The sequence below is a fragment of the Canis aureus genome, chromosome 25 (genome assembly GCF_053574225.1).
Source record: "Canis aureus isolate CA01 chromosome 25, VMU_Caureus_v.1.0, whole genome shotgun sequence".
Taxonomy (NCBI): Eukaryota; Metazoa; Chordata; class Mammalia; order Carnivora; family Canidae; genus Canis; species Canis aureus.
This window is the reverse complement of record NC_135635.1, coordinates 42,320,211-42,335,895: the sequence shown is the minus strand read 5'-3', so window position 1 is coordinate 42,335,895 and position 15,685 is coordinate 42,320,211. Positions and strand designations below refer to the sequence as shown.

At 47.0% G+C, this 15,685-nt stretch overlaps 1 protein-coding gene and 1 long non-coding RNA gene across 12 annotated transcripts in view; one reads left to right on the top strand and one right to left on the bottom strand.

The window, feature by feature from the left end:
- PRMT8 (protein arginine methyltransferase 8) overlaps positions 1-14,692 on the top strand; it is a 116,557-nt gene extending 101,865 nt beyond the window's left edge. For all 11 annotated transcript variants that reach the window (XM_077871429.1, XM_077871426.1, XM_077871422.1 and 8 more), the window contains 3 exons: positions 4,383-4,533; positions 12,908-13,029; positions 13,800-14,692. In XM_077871429.1, coding sequence (XP_077727555.1) covers positions 4,383-4,533; positions 12,908-13,029; positions 13,800-13,883 — 357 coding nt within the window. In that variant the 3' untranslated portion in view covers positions 13,884-14,692. The remainder of the gene's footprint in view (positions 1-4,382; positions 4,534-12,907; positions 13,030-13,799) is intronic.
- On the bottom strand, positions 4,123-12,886 carry LOC144297405 (uncharacterized). The gene is made up of 3 exons (XR_013364433.1): positions 11,612-12,886; positions 11,362-11,398; positions 4,123-6,783 (listed from the first exon to the last, which is right to left on the bottom strand). It is a non-coding gene; the product is annotated as an uncharacterized LOC144297405 (long non-coding RNA).
- Positions 14,693-15,685: the final 993 nt, after the last annotated feature.

Sequence of the window (15,685 nt, the reverse complement as noted above, 5' to 3'; positions counted from 1 at the left end):
GGCCCCTCTGTCCCTGAAGTCTTTCCCTCTCCCTGTCCCAAACAAGAAGCAGGAAAGTACACCCCCAAACTGGTGCAACTGAATTTGCCCGAATGACATGTAGCAGCTATGTGTAACAATTAGGTACCTGCATGTCATGACGTCAGCTTGAAGATACAACTCCTTCAATGTGTTTTGACCCCAGGTGGCTTTCTACCTTTGGTGGGTAAGTGTGGCCACTGTGCTTCTGTAGGTCTACTGTAGGTCACATGATGGACTGGCCTGCTTCTCCTGCCCACCCCGTACCCCTACCACCAAGGCCACTCTGGCCTCCTGCCTTCTTCCCTCCATTCCCAGCAAGGGTCTTTACACCTGAGTGCAGCTAGGAGCAAAGCAACCAAACTCAGGGAAGGGGATGCAGAAGGGCATGCATTATACACACTCCCATAAACTCCTCGGGGCTTATGAGTATGTGTCAGGACCAGAGCTCTTTGCTATAGCCCTGTACCCTCCTTGTGCCCTCAACCTTTCTTGATGTCTTCCCTGACAAGGGTAAGGGCTGTCTGTGTGTGCCTCTGCAACTGGGAGAGCTCCTCCATTAGCTTGCTTGGGAATGTGCTAAGCAACATTTTGCCAAGCCTGTTGGGAAAACACTTGCCCTTCTTCACACACTTAATTGCTACTTTTATCGCTATTAATGTTGCAGAGTGTGACACTTTATTATAATTAAGACTTTGTTTTGACCAGACTTTTGCTCTGAGATGTGCATTCCTAACGTTATTTAGTGGTGGGGATAACAGCGGTCAGGGGCTCTTCTGAGCACTTGATGCCTCCAGAGCCCTCTGCTTCATGGGGGTTTCCTGAGGCTGAGTCAGGGGGACCCCCTGCAGTGTCAGAGATTCTGCTACAGCAGGAAATCAGAAACCTTCCAGCACAGGACTCTGGGCTCTAGGAAGCCAGAGTAATGGGTTTGGCTCTGTAGGCTTTGGGTCTGACGGGGGGTTGGACCTGAACCCAGAGGGCCCCTGTGTCTCCAAAGCTCAGCCACAGCTGGCCACTTTTGCAAGATGGCCTGGCCACGATCCCAAAAGACCAACTGCTTCCATTGTCACTATTTTATTTTATTTATTTTATTTTATCTTAGTGAGCTCCACGCCCAATGTGGGACTCAAACTCACAACCCAGAGATCAAAAGTCCCATGTTCCACCCCCTGAGCCAGCCAGGTGCCCCATCACTGTCACCATTTTAATGTATAGCTTCATTACTTCTGTCTTGAAGCCCCTTTTGTTCCTTCAGATACCCCATTAAGATGCAAATGTCTGTAGCACGGGAGTTGATAGCTGACAGTGGTTGATGCACATCTGAGAGAAGGACCCTATGGAGGTAGAGTTCCTGATCGACAGGGATGGTGTGGTGTGTGTGTGTGTGTGTGTGTGTGTATGCCCCCTGAAAGTCATGAAGAAATGAGGGGGGTGACCAGAGAAAGGAGCCAGGTCTAGCTGTGTCCCGGAGCCGACTTCCCAGGGCTCACTGTCTGTGCTCAGGCCGAGAGGACTGCTATCTTTAAGTAAGTGATACAGAGTCATGGAAGATTTTGGATTCAGAGGACAGTACAGTCTGAATGGATCTGAGGGATTAATGGGTTGGTTTGGAGAAGAGCCCTGGGGATGTGAGAAGGGAGGCCCATAAAGGAAGACTGAGGGCTGTCAGGTGCTGTGTTTCACAGCAAGGATACACAGAACCATAACGGGCAACAGTCTGATGGTGGGGGCCAACCTGCTGAGGTGAGCCAAAAGTACAATGGAAAGACCAGGCTAGGCTGGAGGCAGAGGGACTGAGAGAAAAAGATAACACGTACCTCGAAAAGAGCCTGGAGCCTGGCCCTGGCAAAAAAGGAGGTGGTAGTCAGTGAGTGTATAGACACCGTGAGCCTGGTGGATTGTGCTAATGCCATTAACAAAGACACAGTTAACCACATCTTGCTCTGAGCTGTTGAGCTGGAAGGAACCATGGGCAACATGTGGCCAGTGGGATGATGAATGTCATGTAGGCTGACAGGTGCCAGGTTTAAAAAGGAGTCATGGCCCAAACTTAATAGGATGACATATAATGGAGGACCCTACACTCAATTCCCAAAACAAAAGGAAAAAAAAGCATGAACAGAATGCCGTGGCGGGAAGGGGCTTGGCCAACCAAGTACTGTCTGAGCCAGCAGTGTGTTCTTCAAGATTGGAGACTGCTAGAAGTATGTCCCAAACAAGGAGGGTGATGGAGTCAGAAATCATGACTTACGAGAAGTGAATGAAAAACCAGATGGAGTTTACATTAGAGAAGAAAAGGTTTAGGTGGCCCGTGTGAGCTGGAATGGGCATTTGGCTTATTCCATGGGTGGAAGTTTCAGAGACTGGTGTGTACTCTTCCTTACTCGTTTTGAAGAGGGACCTGTCCATTGGAGATGTCAGGAAATGGAATCAGCTTCCTGGCAGGTAGTGAATGCATCATCCATGAAGGTGTCCAAGCAAGCACCAGATGGCCACTTCCCAGGGATGCTACACTGATGGCTTTCTAATCCTATCAAATTCTGCACGCCCAACCCAGGGCTTCCCATTCCATTGATTCTTCTTCCCCATCCTTGGTTCCAGAAGCACAGCAAAAATGGCCTTTGAGGTGACATCACCAAGGGGCTCTCCGTTCCCCTCAATCTGCAATCCCACTCTCTTTCCAACTAATAGGTCAGAACTTCAACTTCCCCCAGAGGGTGTGATGGCTGCACACCACAGACCACAATAGGGCTCTGATCTGACCTGCTTCTTTGACCACACCTCTTCCTTTGTCCACCCCCGTGGAGGCAGGACTTCTCTTTCAAGGCCCTGAATATTTTGATTCTGCTTTTCCTTTATTTATTCTAGATACATATAGAGATAAAGGTCATTTCTGCTACATCATTCTGTGTCTTCCCTGCTCTTGTTTACCTATTCTCAGACCCCTCTTCTAATTATCCCAACATACTCCATCATCTGGGCCTCAGGAGAGCCCCTTGGAACCAGTCTAGGCACACAGATACCTATCTGGCTCTTACAGAGTCTTCACCCTGACAACGGGAAGCTTCCTTAGACCTCACTGAAAGCTGCCTGGATGCCTCTAAGGCTCTTGGAAGGTTTGCCCTGTCTCATCAGAGCCAGCAAACAGCAGGTCAGCATCCTTCACACAGAAAAGAACAGCACATTGCAAACTGTCTTTCATTATACTTACTCCCCATGCAACATTGATTTTCAGCCACTTCCCAACTGAAATTGTTAGAATTATTAGTTCTTTGTGTTCTCCATTTCCCGACCAGAACTGAAAAACTCCTACTTCTTCTTTCTTTCTTTCTTTCTTTCTTTCTTTCTTTCTTTCTTTCTTTCTTTCTTTCTTTCTTTCTTTCTTTCTTTCTTCTTTCTCTTTCTTTCTTCTTTCTTTCTTTCTTTCTTTCTTTCTTTCTTTCTTTCTTTCTTTCTTTCTTTCTTTCTTTCTTTCTTCTTTCTCTCTCTCTCTCTCCCTCCCTCCCTCCCTCCCTCCCTCTCTCTCTCTCTCTCTCTCTCTCTCTTTCTTTCTTTCTTTCTTTCTTTCTTTCTTCTTTCTTTCTTTTTCTCCTTCCTTCCTTCTCTCTCTTCCTCCTTTTTCTTTCCTCCCTTTCTTCCTTCTCCTTCCTTCCCTCCCTCTCTCTCACTTTTTCTTTCTTCCATCTAGGCCTGGTGTAAATGGCCAGCAGAACTTCCCTCAGTCAAGTCTGTGACTATGGGTGGGCTCAGGTCCTCATTCTCAAGATAATACTTATGTCTCCTGTTGCTGGGAACTTGAATATCAAAAACCTGGGAAATGACTAATATGGTTCACACAAATCATGGGGGAGGCTTGATAAAGCACAGATTGCTGTTTTCATTCATAGGTCTGCGATGCCCTCCCCACCCCCACCCCACTAAATACGTGCACCCAGGTGATGCTAATGCCCATCATCCCAGACTGCACTTTGAGAACCAGGGAAGGGAGCAATGTTGAGGTGGACTGCTCTGAGGCTGCTCAGATAGGCTCAGAAATGCTCTGTCTCATCAATCTTCCTCTCCCCTCTCCTCCTTCTCCCCCATAACCCCTCACCCCCAGAAAACTGACCTTCTAAGTTCTGTCCCCCTCACATTCTGATTCAAATGTATTTGCACCATTGCCTGAGCATACCCCACCCTAGAAAGGATGGAGGAGATCACTGGGAGGGTGGTAGGTGGGCCTGGGGAGCCACCCCCAAAGTAATGACACTCCCAGAGAGTCTACTGTTGGTGGTCTTCCACGAGAAGGAAAGTGCTACTGACCAGGACTCAGAGCTGGTGGAGGCGCTAAGTGTCGGCATTCTCTTTCCTCTGGGCCACAGGAAGTGGACATTTACACAGTGAAGACGGAAGAGCTGTCATTCACATCTGCCTTCTGCCTGCAGATACAACGAAATGACTACATTCATGCCCTGGTCACCTATTTTAATATTGAATTTACCAAGTGCCACAAGAAAATGGGGTTTTCCACAGGTGAGCCTTTTGTGGGCACTCACTTCAACCCTCCCCACCCTCCATGCTGAGGCTTTGCGGAAGTGACTGGGGCTGGCCTCCACCTGGGGGAAGGAAGGACCTGGGGCTAAGCCAGGGGCTCTTGCTTGGCATCCCATAAGCCTTCTCCAGCACTTCCCGCATGCATCTGGCTGCTGAAGGAGAAGGAAGCTGAAAGTGTATGTGGTGTGTGTGAAAAGGTAGATGAAGGTGTGTTTGAAAGTGTGTATGACCAAAGCTGAGAGTGTGTGTTGGGTAGGGAGAGGCAGGGGGGAAAGGCCCCATTTCAAAGGCACATTTGTTCATTTAATATTTACTGAGCATATTCTGTGTGAGGGGTAAGGATACAGAGTGGAGTAAGATTTCCCTATCTTCAGTGTCGTGCCCAGGTCTCTCAATACGCTACGGACTGTGTCTGTCTCGTTCCTTTCTTTGCTGTTTCCACCCTAATCCATCCTTCATTAAGTTCCTGACACAATTCCCCAAGAACACCTGTGCTCCCCCACCTCTCAGCCCTGCTTCAGATGTGTCTCGCTGCCTGCAATAGAGAACCCAAATGTCTTAGCCTGGTAAGACCTGGCCCCAGTCTGCTTCCATCACCTCATTCTCACTGCCCCTCCTTTGCTTGGCCTTCCTCTCCTGTTCCTTCACTGCACACACAGCCCAGTCGCACTGAGCACCTTGCAGTCCCCAAATTTAGCAAGGCTTCTTAAGTCCCTAGGCCATGGTCTCTGCACATGCCGACCCCTTGTTCATCCAGGTGAGCCACGGGGACAGGCAGATCTTTTGTCAGAGGCTTTTGTCATCGTCATCTCCTTTCTCCCTGGATGCATCTGCTAGGGCTGCCATAACAAAGCACTACAGGCTGGTGGTTTAAACTACAGAAATTTATCTCTCGCAGTTCTGGAAGATCGAAATGTCAGCAGGTTTGGTCTCTCCTGAGGCTCTCTTCTTGGCCTGCAGGTGGCCTCCTTCTCTGTGTCCTCACATGGCCTTTCCTCTCTGTGTGTGTGCACTCCTGATGTCTCTGTGTGTGTCCTAATCTCCTCTTTCTAAAAGGACACCAGCCACACTGGATTAGGGTCCACCCAGAGGCCTTATTTTAAAGCCCTCTTTAAAGGCCCTGTCTCCAAACATAGTCATATTCTGAGGGACAGGGCCTTAGGGCCTCAGCTCATGAATTGTGGAGGCCACCATCCAGCTCCAAGAACCTCCCCATCCCTGCCCCTCACCTGGCCAACTCCAGCACAGGCCTCATCTCTCACCTCAGCTATGACTCGAGGCCCTCCTTCACTCCTGGTCAAAGTTAGGCATCCTTCATGGGGCTCCCTGCCCTCCCAGGCTTCCATCATTTAGTCAGTTAGATGGTGTAAAAAAGAGGAGGTAGTATAAAAAGTCAAGGAAGAAATCCTGCTCCCACTCATCCCAGCCCTGTGCCTCAGAGGCATCACATGTTAATAATTTCTTTTGTATCCTTCCAAATTATTTCAATGGTACACAAGCACATGCATAACTATATACACCTTTTTTTTGGCTTTTTATTTGAAATACTTCTCATATGAAGTTGCAAAAATAATTCATAGAGTTCTGCAAACCCTTTACGTGGTTCCCCCATTGGTGGCATCTTATGTAAGTATAGTACCATATCCAAACTACACCTTTTTTTAAAAACACAGGTGGCTTGTACTAAACACACTGCCCTCTGCCACCTTGTCTTAACTTAAGAATGTACCTTGGAGATCCTTCCACAGACTCACAGACATAGCTAACATATTTTTTTAACAACTACACAGGATTTCAGTGACAATGATCCTCTTTTACCTGTGTACAGAAGGGGCAAGAGACTTATCGAACCCCTCCCAGAAGGGCTTTTCCCAGAACTGGTGTCTCCTGACCACCAATACCACAATATTCTGGTCTCTATCATCCAGACCAGTGCTGGTACCCCCTGTCTTGGGAAAAAACAGAGACCTCCAATCTGTGTTATTTCCAACTACTACCCTCCTTAGAGGGGCAACAGGTGAGATTGTCTCCCGGGTAGTCAGGTATAGTCAGGAGGGGGAAGGGAGGTCTTACTTGAACCTTGAAGGATGGGTAAGACTCAGCCTCAGCAGTGGCAGCAAGTGGGAGGGCTGAGGACCATGGCTGTAACTGGAAGCCAGGGATGAAGCCATAGCAACTGGCCCTGCCTCTACTATCTTCAGGACGATGACTCCTCTGGGGCCTGCCCTGCTGTAGGTGAGAGAAAGTGTAGTGAGGGCACTCTGGAAAAAGTTCTGTGTCTATAAAGCCTAGGATCCAGCCCATAGCTCTCAGCCCATTACTCTCAGCTCTCCCTTCCCTGAGTTTATTTCCATTTCTTGAAGTCAAGCAGACAGCCTGGACCCCTGTCCAGAGACGGCTCTCTGGCTCTGTGGTGTCAGGAACAACATTCCTGATGCCTCCACATGAAGAAGGCTTGGTTAATCTCAAGTTCAGAATCAAAGAAGGTGGTCCTGGGCTGTCTCGGGGATGGTGAGGATTTGCCCTCAGCATTAAAGTCTCCAACTTATAGGTGCAATTTCTTTCTGCTCTGTGGTCGCAGCCACACTGTGGTTCCTCACAAGTCCCTATGAGAGAAATGACAAGGTCTGCATTTCATAGGCTCAAAGACCATGGGTCTAGATCAAGGTCTGAGCTCACCGATCTGTCTCTTTGCAGCTATGGTGTTTTGTTGCCTCCTCTTTGCCCAGAACCCCAGAAATAGGGGTCTGAAAAGTCACCCAAAGGTCCTGCAGTCTTCCACTTCCCATGCTTTCGTGCAGAGGTTCTCAAAGTGTGGTCCATGGCTGGCAGCATCAGCATCACTTGGGAACTTGTTAGCAATGAAAATTCTCAGGACTTACCCCAGACCTTCTGAACCAGAAACTCTGGGGTGGGGCCCAGAAACCTGTGTCTTACCAAGTCCTGTAGGTGACTGTGATGCACAAATGCCCAAGAACCACTGCCCTGGCACAACGGCCTGAACAAGGTGATTGTGAATTTGGCCCCTATTGATGCCTTTCTGGGAAGGGAATTCCATCTCTTTGCTATCATATGCCCTCTTTTCTCATCAAGGCCAATGCCTTCTGGCTGGTGTAGGTCCCTCTTGCTGTAGCATCTCCATAGAGATCAGGGGAAATAACTTGTTTAGCCGCTTCCTCAGCCACCTGGGGGAAAATCCACAGGAGGTTTTGCTTCCAGCATGTGGCAAACATCTTTACCAGGTAGTGTGGGTTTGGTAGTGGCCTTTTCAGACCCTCTGTACTCTGACTACATAGAAAAGAGCATTTGCTTTTGGTTTTTAAGGCCCTCAGATGCATCGAATTAGATTAATCCTAATTCCTGGTTCATGATATCATTGAGTCAGGCACAGCTCACTTTTTGCTTATTTATTTATTCATATAATGAACATCTATGAACTCACCACTAAGTCAGTAACTAGAATGTAAATAAAGTATTATTAACTAGCATGCAATAGTAACTAGAAAGAAATGTATTACTGTTATTAGAATGTAAATATATTTGTTAATATCAAGAAATAAACTATTACTAATTAGAATATAAATATTAACTGGAAGTACATTATTAATTAATATAATGGTACCATTTATAATTAACAAGTAAATTAATTCACAGTCACATAATTAATCCCTGTGAGCTCACCACCTAACTAAATGGATGCTCCATCCCATCTCATCATCCCCCCATGTTGCCTCTAGATGAACATTATGCTGAATAATTTTATGTTCTTTATCCCCTTGCTATTTAAAAAAAAGTTTTATCACATCTATATGTATGTCAGAACACTGTATTGTTTGGTCTCAGCTGTTTTTGAACTTCATGCAGAGTGTAGTCTGCTGTATGTACCCACTTCCCATCGACCGCCTGCCAAGCTTTCTTTCTCAGCCCAGCCACAGCTGGCTCTGGGGGGCCCACTCAAAAGCACATCATGTTGTGTGCAGCTTGAAAACAATCCCTGTTAATGGCTCTGACGTCTCCTCTCTGCAGCTCCAGGCAGAAGCTGCTGCAAATGGGCACAGGAGCCCAGGGGTCCAGGCTGTGCCAGCCAGTGGGCATAGCCTCCCCAGTCCTTGGACACATCCTCAGTGGGTAGGGGCAGGAAGTGGAAACTGGGTCCCTTGGGGCAGCCAGAGTGGGTGGAGGAGCAGTAGCTTGAGTAGAAGCAGACCTGGGTTAGAGTTGTAGTTTTTCTAGGAGTCAGCCAGTAGGGTGGCCAGACATAGGAGATGGGCCTTAAGTAAGTTACTTTCCGGGCCTTGGGCTCATTATGTGTGAAATGATGCAGTGGGACCTAGCAGCCCCTACCTGCTTTGCCATCCAATGACAGTGAATAATTATCTCAGGTCAAAGAAACTTCTTGGCATGCAGTCTTTCATTCTCCAAGAAGCTTCTGACCCCTTGGGGAATATTGGAAATTTATAGCTAGGAAAAGGACTAAATTTCAGAAAAAGCTACCATCCACTTGGCCACTGAGAAGTGAAACAGGAAGCAGGATTCCATTTTCTGAAAGTGGATTTCCCTTTCAGAAAGCACCAGGAAAAAGTCTTGTGAGAGGTCTTTGCCATTTGTTCCTACTGTCCCCTGAGCTCTGCATCCCTGTCCTTGGTCATGAGAACAACCCAGCTACCTGAGTGTCTTCTCACTTAGGCTGCAGGATGTGAGGGGGAGGCAAGGCTGTATTGGTTGCTGTTTCCCAAATTCAGGACCATATGTGGCACATGACAGACATCCTGAATTGATGTCTGTTGAATGAAGGAATGCATGCAGGGGGGCAATACTTGTCCCACTCACTTCAAAATATAGAACAAAAGCTGTCCATAATATAGAGCCCAGAGAGACTGTGAAGGGGAGGGAGAAAAGGAGACCCTGGCATGGGGGGTCAAGATATTAAGAGTATAAAGATATTTTTGTAATAGGGAAAGCCAAAAGTCAGTTACCTGATCTTGAGTGTTATGGTTGGGGCAGGACAGAGAGAGGGAAAGACTCATTCACTGAGGAGAACTCTAGATGTCAAGCATAAGGCTCACCTTTATGCCTAGCACCTTTCTAGATGCTTCCCCAGCATATTCTAGATCACTACAGTGAGGCAGCCCATCTTTGCAGGTTAGAGCCATAGATTATGGATAAATAAAATGATATATATATATATATATATATATATATATCACTTCCCATGATAATTATATGGGAGATATATTATAATGGCTTATTATATTATATAATGGCTTATTATAATGGCCTAGCAATACCCTAACATGGGCCTAATGTGTCATAGGTAGAGTGACCATATAATTGATCTTTCAGTTAAGGACACTTTTGATAGTGAAAAGGAGAGTTGTTCATAGTTAAACCAGGAAGACAAGTAAAATGGAGCTGTCCTGGGCACAGCAGATTTGGTCACCCTTAGTATGCCCTTTCCCCCTGGTCATCCCATCTAATCCTCAAAGTACCTGGGGAGGTAAATATCACACCCCACATTCTGCAGATGTAGAAAATGAGCCCCAGGGTTGTAGGGAAAACACATGGCAATATGGAAGCAGGAAACTGGACCTGTTGTTGCCTAATTAAATGTCCTTTCCACTCTTGCCCACCCAGAGATGTTATTAGATGCAAACGAGTGGGTTTGCACAGTGATTTCAGCCATGCTGTGTGTCTACAGGACCTGGGGGGAGTGGGATTTTTATGTCTTGACAAGTCTGCCCCCTTTCACATCCCCCACAATGACTGAATTCAAGTCTCCTGGAGTAGAGTCAAGACATCTGAATTTTAATCAGTTTTTCCTGGACACCTCAATGGAGAATTAGTATTGTAAAAGTTGGTTTAGACAATTTGTCCACGGCTAATGGACCCATCACAGAAATGAACCTTTTGGGGAGGTTCTCAAACTTTTGATGTTGATGGCAAAGGAAAAAAAGTCAATTTCCTCAAACCCAAGGCTGGCATATTTTTTGGACCACTCAGACACACCTAGGCTTGATGCCTGCCAAACCTGAGCCGGTGAAATCTCTGGGACTCTCCTAAGGCATCTGGTTAGGTGACAGAAGGAAGCTGCTTGAATCTCCTTGCCTGAAGATCTTTAAGAACAGGAAAGACACCTGTCTGAGTGGCGTAGGAAGAAGTAGAGGGAAGAGTGCTGTCAGTCATACACTGCCATTCTCTGCACACACCAGAGACCATCTTTTGACAATTTATTTAGGTGTAGTTGGCAGGGAAGGTGCTGGGACATATGGACTTTCTAGACAGCGGTATGCCTTAGAGGCCATGAAGGCGGGATATGTTTAGGGATCTAGGATCTGAGAGGCATAGACTGCACATTCATGATCCTCCTTTGAGCTTTTCCAAATGCTCAGACTGCTTTTTCCTGGCCATGACCTTGAGTTTGCATTGATTTCCCAAATGCACACATTGAAGGCTATGCAAGTCCTTAACCAAACCACTAACATTTGATCAAGCTAGTTCATTGCAAATGGTGAGGACAGACTCTTCACTACCATTTAAATAGATCTTGGGGTTTGTAAGATCTTAGAGATGACCTGGTCTGACTCAGCACATGATGAATTCCCAGTCAGTGGTTGTTATAGGAACACCTGGAGGCTGGACTTCTAGTAGCTCAGACAAATGTGGAACAGCCCTAATTTTTCCTGATGAATTAAAAATCTACCTTCTAGTAATTCCCAGTGACTCTTTGTTCTACCTCTAATGCCTTATGTAAGGCCACATGTAAGTCTTTACATGTGACAGATTTTGAAGTATTTGAAAGGCACTTACTATATTCTCCCAAGTCTTCTCATTTTTAGCTCTGGTCCTAAGCAAAGAGAAAATAAGTATTAATGAGTCCTGCATCCAGGTGGAGGAAGGTAAGATCCTAAAGGGCCAAGAGGAACTTACTATAATGGGTTCTTCTACTAGCTATAGTTTTCAAAGTCTCCAATGTAATTGAACATATCTGGGTACCTTGAAGCATAACAAAGTGTCTGCTATTTGGGTTTTTGCCATTGTTCATTTATTCAGTACTTACAGATCTAGCAAGTGTGGTGGTAGACACTGAGGATATCACAGTAAACAAGCTTGGCATGGTGCCTGTCCTCATGGAAATTTCAGTCTTGTGGAGAAAGCAAACAGCTGAAAAAAGACAAAGGCATTTATGCTACAGTGTGATAGGCACTATGGTAGCATAAGCTCAGGGTGGATCTTCAGGCAAAGCTTCCCAGAGAAAGTGACTCTGAAGGATGAGGAAGAGAAAGCCTGCTGAACAGGGAGGGAAGAATATGCCAAAGACCATTGGTGCTGAGGAAGATGGCCCATAAGTAGGACCCATCATTTGACTGTAGAACATGTAGTGTGCCAAGAGAGTCTGGATGGAATTTAATGGCAAATATGAAGGGGGTGTGCCAGCATCCATGCAGCTTTGGATCATACAGAAAGAGTGAGCTGTGGACCGGTAGTGGGGTTCTTGGATGAGAGCTATCCCTTATTTTCTTTTTTAAAGATTTTTTTATTTATTTGAGAGAGAGAGCGAGAGAGAGAGAGAGAGAGAGAGAGCATGCACATGTGAATGAGTGGGGCAGGGGAAGGGGCAGACGGAGAAGGAAGGAGAGAATCTCAAGCAGATTCCTCGCTGAGCATGGAGCCTGATGTGAGGCTCCATCTCATGACCCTGAGATCATGACCTGAGCTGAAATCAAGAGCCAGAGACTCAACTGACTGAGCCACACAGGCACCCTCATTTCTTTTTGATCCAGTTTGGAGGACCCCACAGTAGCCTTGGGCCAAGTATACTAGGTTTGGTTCTAGGGCTGAGAAGTGGCTGGGAAAGCTATGTGTAGGCTGTGGGTATCAGTGGGACACCGGTTTAGCTATGGAATTTGCATACATGATGTCATTTAAAGGGAGACAGGATGGCCCTACTCTACAAATCTCCCCTTTAAACTGTCTGAACATCTTCACTCTGTTGAACTAATTTAAAAAACATTAGCATTTTGAGTTTCATTTGTGTTAATGAGTTTAGTTGGTGAGAGGGTATTCACCCCACCCCCTTGGTGAACTTGGCAACTTTATCTTCTGATTCCCCACTAAAATCCGCAGCCTTGAGGAGATGGGAATTTGATGGAAGGAGGAGCACTGGGGCTGAGTGAGGATTCCTAGGGCATGGAGGCAGACCACAGGGGCTAGGCGTTGACCCTGCAAGAGTGCTGGGAGTTGGTTCAGTGAGTCCAAGAAGAAGCCCAGCAACTTCCAGGCAGGGTCTCAGTCTCAGTTCTTCTGGAGATATCTTCTCTGACCCTTCCTTCCCACCTCCCTGTTCTCCCCTCAGCCCCTGATGCCCCCTACACCCACTGGAAGCAGACTGTCTTCTACTTGGAAGATTACCTCACTGTCCGGAGAGGGGAGGAAATCTATGGGACCATATCCATGAAGCCAAATGCCAAAAATGTTGTGAGTACTGAGGCAGTCTCTGCCTGGGCTGGGGTCAGAGAGAGAAAGGGACCCATGGAACTGACTCCTGGGAGCTCCCAGGACCCCCTCACCCAAGTGCCCAGGTGCCTTGTGTACAACCAGACAAGGTCCCAGGGGAGGAGCAGTAGAAAACCAGGTTTAGATCTGACTGGCTGTTGTTGAAGGCCTCTAGCCGTGGCACCTTAAAACTCAAGGGTGATAGATTTTTCCATAGACCCCACTCTGGACTCTCAGCCTTGAGGACAGCTTCCAATTCTTCATCCAAGGGGCTTTGAACACAGAGGCTGTTGTCATGGGTTTCAGCTCATTTAGAACAGCCCAGCCAGGAAATAGCAGCTTCTGGTGGCCTGGAAGATATTCAGTTCACATTTCTTCAGTGGGGCCTGGGGGGTTGGGGATTGTGTGATTCTTTTTGAGTAACCGCGGGTGCAAACATGTGTGTTGAAAGAGTCTAGAGAATGCTTTGAGGGTTGTGCCACAGAAGACTCAACACCCTACTCTGTTTTCTCTCAGGATAAAATCAGAGGGAACATTTCTATATTATAACAGGAAGGGTTTAGGTTAGAAATCAAAGAACTTCCTGTGAGGATAATGAGACACCAGAATAGATTCCTGAGGGCTGTTCGTGGGAACCCCTTGGCTAGAAAACCTTAGAAACACGGTAGTTACCCATCCCTCTGCCTGCAGGAGTGGGTGGTGCCTGCGTTGTTACCACACTAATGCCGGGACCCTTTGCTCCTTCTTTGCAGCGAGACCTCGATTTCACGGTAGATTTGGATTTTAAGGGACAGCTGTGTGAAACATCTGTATCTAATGACTACAAAATGCGTTAGCACATGTGGGAAGCTGCAGAGAGCGAGCAAGAAGAGAAACTCTTACCTCGATCTGCGGCTCTGTCACAAGGAATACCGTTTGCAGGACTACACACTCGAAAACCAGAGTTTTAAATTCTGCCTTGAAGATTGGTGAACTCACCAGGGCTCCCGTGAGCCCTGCCACTGGACAGAGAGCCTCCAGCTCCTCAGCTCTGCTCTGGGAGCCCTTCACAGAGGCTTTGTTGTCGCCGACAAAGAGCAACCTCCAGTGCTGTGGCTGGGACCCCGAGGATGGAAAAGTACACATGTATACCCATTGTCCTCCTTAACTGTGAACCTCCGGAACTTCCAAGTTTTGCATGCTGCAGGCATCTAGGACAGATTGCTTCACTAGAACCTGGAGACATAGTGTCTTTGATAGCATAAGCCAGATTACCTATCTGTGAGGTGGTGTGTGCGTGTGTGTGCGTGTGTGCGTGTGTGTGCGTGTGTGTACGTGCACAGCATATATATTAGTTTCTTTACCCACAATACCTGTATATGGGTATATTTCTGTATTCATTCAGGGTGTGTGTGTGTGTGTGTGCGCGAGTGCGTGCGTGCGTGTGCGTAGAATATCTATTACTCTCAGAGGAGATTCTGTTGCTTTCAAATAGGAATTTGTTTTGTGATTAGTTCTCCCCCTTCCCCATCCCCTACAGATGTTAAGCAACTATGAAATGTTCTCTGTACTAGCTCTGGTCTCCTTTTGACTAGACTGTGGCTCTGAACCCTGAGCATAGTACCACGCACTCTGTTGGCACTCAATAAATGCACATGAGAGCGAAGCGATGGCCTGGCTGTGTTGCTAGTGCTCCGGGGTGGGAGGCATCGGAGGACAACAGAGGCCACACTGGAATTGAAGATCAAAGGAGCAACAGATGCTGCTCCCAGCTCCCAGAAGGCAGCTCATGGTAGAAGCAGCCATGAAGTCAGGACTGGTCCAACGGCACATTCCCTGCAAACTCTTGGGGTGGGAAAAGGGACTTACCGGTAAGGTGGGGAGATGTGAGCTAACCAAGGGTGCTTTGTATGTGTGTGTGTATTTTTTTATTGGAGTTTGATTTGCCAACATATGGTATAACACCCAGTGCTCATCCCGTAGGTGGCCCCCTCAGGGCCTGTCACCCAGTCACCCCATCCCCCCACCCACCTCCCCTTCCAATACCCCTTGTTCATTTCCCAGAGTTAGGAGTCTCTCATGTTTTGTCACCCTCTCTGATTTTCCCACTCATTTTCTCTCCTTTCCCATATAATCCCTTTCACTATTTTTTATATTCCCCATATGAGTGAGACCATATGATGATTGTCCTTCTCCGATTGACTTACTTCCTCAGCATAATACCCTCCAGTTCCAATCACATCGAAACAAATGGTGGGTATTCGTCGTTTCTAATGGCTGAGGAATATTCCATTGTATACATAGACCACATCTTCTTTATCCATTCATCTGTCGATGGACACCGAGGCTCCTTCCACAGTGTGGCTATTGTGGACATTGCTGCTATAAACATTGGGGTGCAGGTGTCTCGGCTTTTCACTGCATCTGTATCTTTGGGGTAAATCCCCAGCAGTGCATATAGGGCAGCTCTATTTTTAACTCTTTGAGGAACCTCCACACAGTTTTCCAGAGTGGCTGTACCAGCTCACATTCCCACCAACAGTGCAGGAGGGTTGCCCCTTCTCCAACATTTGTTGTTTTCTGTCTTGTTAATTTTCCCCATTCTCACTGGTGTGAGGTGGTATCTCATCGTGGTATTGATTTGTATTTCCCTGATGGC